At 35.7% G+C, this 5,767-nt stretch overlaps 1 protein-coding gene across 5 annotated transcripts in view; it reads left to right on the top strand.

Annotated features, from left to right (window-relative positions):
- LOC106874761 (serine/threonine-protein kinase Chk1) overlaps window positions 1-5,767 on the top strand; it is a 31,797-nt gene that overhangs the window by 11,899 nt on the left and 14,131 nt on the right. For all 5 annotated transcript variants that reach the window (XM_052975034.1, XM_014922619.2, XM_014922613.2 and 2 more), the window contains exons 3-6: window positions 285-384; window positions 2,037-2,160; window positions 3,998-4,062; window positions 4,656-4,725. In XM_052975034.1, coding sequence (XP_052830994.1) covers window positions 285-384; window positions 2,037-2,160; window positions 3,998-4,062; window positions 4,656-4,725 — 359 coding nt within the window. The remainder of the gene's footprint in view (window positions 1-284; window positions 385-2,036; window positions 2,161-3,997; window positions 4,063-4,655; window positions 4,726-5,767) is intronic.

Here is a 5,767-nt window from a genome sequence, read left to right as displayed (position 1 = left end):
GTTTTTCTACTTATTTAAAGTGAAAATAAGTTGGAAAATTACCCTTAAGAAAAAGATTTTTTTTAATTTCATATATCGCTTTCTCAATCAATGTAGGTGTAATTTTTGAAATTTCCTCTCACTCCTCAAAAAGAACAAAAAGTTATATTTAACCATTACTATCTTTGAGTGCCCCTGAAAGAAGGAAATAAAAATGAGAAAAAATTATATTTCTTGTGCAATCATTAATTTAAACTGCCCTACACTTTGTAAAGTTATTGATAACATGTGTGAATTGATTTCAGAGTGAAATTGGCTGTAAATACTACAACAAACGAAGAAGTGGCAGTGAAATTTATTAATCTCAAAAAAGATATCCATGCAAGAGAAAGTGTTAGAAAAGAGGTGAGTTGTTAATTTCTTTCCATTTTTGATTGGGTGAGGTTTGGTTGAGTGTCTATTTCTGTTAGCCCTTTAGCATTTAAACTGGCCATATATATTCTTCTTGTTTTATGTTCAGGCTGGCAAGATCCAGACTCTCACACTTACCCTACAATCACATCATTCAAAATCTCAAAGCTAGAAGATAATGTATGATTAATTCAAAATAATGTAACTAAATAAGCATTACAGTTGACAGAGTAATCTAAAGTGTTAAAATGAAACCCAATTCTCCCTGCATACTACCAGTGGTACTGAATAGATCAACTTATTCAGTTTGATATTTGGGCAGTTAAAAGCAACGAGCTGGCAGAATTGTTACTGTGCTGGACAAAAGGCTTAGTGGCATTTTATCCGTCTTCATGTTCTGAGTTCAAATTCTGCCAAGGTCAACTATGTGTTTCATCTTTTTGGGGTCAATAAAATAAATACTAGTTGAACACTGGGGTTGATGTAATCGACTTGTCCTCTTCGCCTGAACTTAGTGACTGGCCTTGTGCCAAGATTTGAAATTGATATTTGGGCAGTTAGTAACTATGGCAAGAATTTCTTGCAAGGGCCTTTTATGTTTATTCTTTTATAGAACTGTTTAGTCATTTGAAGATGTTTATGCCAGTCCATGTTCATTGATTTTGTAATGTTCTCTTATATATATATTTTTATTGTTTCTGTTAGGTTCTCAATGTTAACTCTGACTGATTTTTTTTGTGATATGTTTTTATTCTGTATGCTGTTAAGTGTGGCATCTGGGGCATACTTTCACTGTGTCTGTGTATTTGGTTAAATGTTTCTATGGGAGTTTTTATGGTTTCCATCATCTTTTCGGGGTTTTGCTTTTTTCTTTGTGTATTTTGGATTTGCTTTCCTGCTTTGTTTGTTTCTTGTGTGATCGGTTCTGTAGTAGTTTTGCTTCAGTTTGAATTTTCGTGTATTGTATGTGAGGCTGTCTGTATTATGTTACTTTCTTCTATAGTGTTGTTTGAAACAGAATTCTGATGCAACTTATTTCAGTAACCTTGGAAGGAGGAAAGGGAAAGTGGACCTGGAAGAAATTTGAACTTAGAACATAAAGGCCTGTAAATACTACGGGGTATTTTATTTGATGCTCTACCAATACTGATCTTATCCTTGCTTGATAACCTAAAAAAAAGAAAGAAAGAAAAAATTATGAACAGGCAGGCGCAGGAGTGGCTGTGTGGTAAGTAGCTTGCGTACCAACCACATGGTTCTGGGTTCAGTCCCACTGCGTGGCACCTTGGGCAAGTGTCTTCTACTATAGCCTCGGGCCGACCAAAGCCTTGTGAGTGGATTTGGTAGGCGGAAACTGAAAGAAGCCTGTCGTATATATGTATATATATATATATATATGTGTGTGTTTGTGTGTCTGTGTTTGTCCCCCCGCCATCGTTTGACAACCGATGCTGGTGTGTTTACGTCCCTGTAACTTAGTGGTTCGGCAAAAAGAGACCGATAGATTAAGTACTAGGCTTACAAAGAATAAGTCCTGGGGTCGATTTTCTCGACTAAAGGCGGTGCTCCAGCATGGCTGCAGTCAAATGACTGAAACAAGTAAAAGAGTAGGTATTAATATCACTGCTTTTAATCTTTTCTTACAGATTGCAATTCACAAACTCCTGAAACACGACAATGTAATCCGCTTTTATGGGAGCCGCACAGCTGGAGATCAGCAGTTCATGTTTCTGGAATATGCCTGCGGTGGTGAACTGTTTGATAGAATTGGTAAGTGTTCTGTGGTGTAATTTATGATGGTCTGTATGTCTTTAGCGCTTAAATTGGCCATATCTGACCCAAATATTCTACCTGCTTTATCTTCAAAATGGCTAGATCTGGCCTCTCGCACCTACTCTACAATGTCATTCTAAAAATACAGTCACATCATCAAAATCTTGTAGCTACAAGACAGTGCATAAATCATTCAAAATAATGTGAATAAATAAATATTATACTTGACAGAGTAATCTAAATATTAAAGAGTTAAATTCCTGATAGAATTAACATTTTGTATGACTTTTAGAGTTGGTTAGTATTCTGAGGTGTGATTCACATTACTCCTTATATTCTTGCTAGAAATTTTAAGTGTTCTGTGGTGTAATATTTACTGATCTTTATATTGTTCCTTATAGAATTAGTATTGTGTAGTATGATTTACACTGCTCTTTATGCTCCTGATAGAATTAATAAGTATTCTTAATTACTCAGTAGAACCAGTGAGCAGTGTGTGATTTACAATGTTCCTTGTACTCTTGCACTTTATATTTCTGGTAGAATTGGTGTTTTATGAGATACTATTGATTAATGCTATTAGGAGTAATTGGAGTCATGTGTTTATGCCCTTAGTAGCTCTGATCATTTTATTTCATTGTTTCTTGTATCCTTCATCATTATCATCCTTATTGTTATTATCGATGTCACATAGCTTAGTGGTTAGAGTATTTGGCTCACGATCGCAAGGGCATGAGTTCAGTTCCCATCGGCATGTTGTGTTCTTGAGCAAGACACTTCTTTTGCATTATTCCAGCCCACTCATCTGGTAAAAATAAATTGTGTCTGTAATTCAAAGGGCCAGCCTTGTCACATTGTGTTATGCTGAACCCCCCAGACAACTATGTTTAGAGTATGCATGTCTGTGGAGTGCTCAGCCACTTGCATGTTAATTTCATTAGCAGGCTGTTCCCTTGTTCAGATGAACTGGAACTCTCATCGTTGTAACTGACAGACTGCCTTTTTTAAAAAAAATTTTATTGTTGTCATCATCCACAACACTGTCATCAACATCATCACTACTTTCATCATTGTCATCCTCATCAGTATCACCACCATCATCAGAATTACTTTTGACATCATTATGATTATTGTCCATTCAACTTGCAGCATTTTTATTCCTATTACCTGTCTGCTCTACCAGCACTTTTACTATTTTTATTAGTTGTTAAGCCCAAGCTCAGCTCAGACTTAACAACAACAACACACATCTTTATTCCTATCAGTGATACTGTTGTTATCATCATAATATTTATCTTTACCAGCAACAGCTTCTTCATCTACTTTGTGTATTTACTCCATCCCAGTGTTAGGAAGTGTAGTGAGCATTGCTCTCCTCTGTAACATTCCAGTTGCTAGGCCAAAATATTTTTAGATATTTAGTTCTGGAATGTTGAGTCTCATGGAGGTGATGACAAGTGGGTGAGACTTCTGGTGAATTGCTGTGCTTGAGAAGACATGTCAAGCTAAGTGAAATCATGGTTGTAGCTAGTGGGGGTGGAGTGTGAATGGCACCTCTGCTGGTAACACATAAAGAATACCTTTGTTGGTGATACATAAAAGACACCCAGTGCACTCTGTAGAGTGGTTGGCATTAGGAAGGGCATCCAGCAGTAGAGACCAAGCCAAAACAGACTGGAGCCTGGTACAGCTCACCAGCTCCAGTCAAACCATCTAACCCATGCCAGCATGGAAAATGGATGATGATGATTTAGTTTTATACCCTCGTTGCTGTTGTTGTTATCAAATAAATTTAATGAGAGAATTCTAACAATTGTTAAAATACATATTTCAGAGCCTGATGTCGGTATGTCTCCACAACGTGCTCAATATTATTTCCGACAGTTAATTGAAGGACTGGTAAAGTATCTTATTTTCCTTTCTTTCTTTTTCTTTTCTTGGTATTGCTGAGATGTGTTAGGTGCTTATGTCAATTGCTGACAAATGAGGCGACTTGTTGTCTTGGCAATTACAATTAAAATGAACTCTGTTCATAAAGCTAGAGTCTTTATATAGTAATGAAGAAAGAGAAATGATAACTTTAAGAAACTTAAAGCTGCCATTTCTCTATCTTGAATACTATATAAAGACTACTGCTACAGCTTCTTCACATATACCACACACATGCACATACACACATTTATGCTTGATAAATAATATAAAAAATATAAAAGAATTTGTATAGTACCCAGTACATAGATGTAATGAATTTTATTTTCAATAGAATACAAGTTAAGTTATGTTGTTGGCTACCATTGGTTCCATGGTGTCAGCTTTTAGGCTTCGTTTATTTCCACATGCTATAAAGAATGAAAAATATTTTAAAAAGATATTTTTTCAAACTTCTAATTTCTGTGACAGCAAATTTTTTTCATTTGTTTGTTTTCTTACATTGAATATTTATTGCTTAGTTTTTAAAAAATTTTAAACTTTTATTTTGTCTTTTATTGTAGGAATATTTACATTCTAGAGGTGTGGCACATCGAGATTTAAAACCAGAGAATCTTCTTCTGGACGAAAATGGTAAAAAATATACTAAATGATATTGTTTACCAGATTATGTGTTTGTACATTTCATTTGTTTTAAATTTGCTTTTGCTGTCATTGTCTTCATAATAATCTTTGTCATCTCTGCTACCATTATCCTTATCAAAATCCTGGTCACTAATATTATGATGATTATCACTACTAATATATGTGACAGGCTTCTTTCAGTTTTTTTTTTTCTTCTACCAAATTTACTCACAAGATCTCACTCCAAAACTTTGGTAGGTTCAGGGCTAGAGTAGAAGGCACTTGCTCAAGGGGCTATGCAGGGGAACTGAACCCAGAACCATGTAGTCAGGAAGCAAACTTCTTACCACAGAGTCACATCACATCTGCACTTATAAATAAATTATAATTTTATTACCAACACCATTTCTCAGACATTTTGGACACCTGAAGGTAGAAAACAAAATTGATAGAGAATTGAATAAAATACTTTGTGATATTTGGTTGCATCTCTTTATATTCTAGGTTCAAATCCTATCTTGATTGACTTTGCCTTTTATCTGTCTGAGATTGGGAAGAAATAAACGCTGTTCAATGTATTTGTCTATACCATCATTGTCATCATCATTTAGCTTCTTTTTTTCCATGTTGGCATGAGTAGGATAGTTGGACTGGAACTGGTAAGCTGGAGAACTGCACCAGACTCCTGTCTGTTTTAGCTTAGTCTGTACAGCTGGATTCCCTTCCTAACGCCTACCACTCCATAGTGTACCGGGTGTCTTTTATGTACCACTGGCACTGTTGCCTTTTAAATGTCACTGGTGATTTATTTAATCTTTCTTTTAATCTTGTTTCAGTCATTTGACTGCGGCCATGCTGGAGCACCGCCTTTAGTCGAGCAAATCAACCCCAGGACTTATTCTTTGTAAGCCTAGTACTTATTCTATCGGTCTCTTTTTGCCGAACCGCTAAGTTATGGGGACGTAAACATACCAGCATCCGTTGTCAAGCAATGCTAGGGGGACAAACACACATACATATATACAATGGGCTTCTTTTAGTTTCCATCTAC

The sequence above is a fragment of the Octopus bimaculoides genome, chromosome 20 (genome assembly GCF_001194135.2).
Source record: "Octopus bimaculoides isolate UCB-OBI-ISO-001 chromosome 20, ASM119413v2, whole genome shotgun sequence".
NCBI classification, from domain to species: Eukaryota; Metazoa; Mollusca; class Cephalopoda; order Octopoda; family Octopodidae; genus Octopus; species Octopus bimaculoides.
This window is presented reverse-complemented; position numbering and strand designations above follow the sequence as displayed.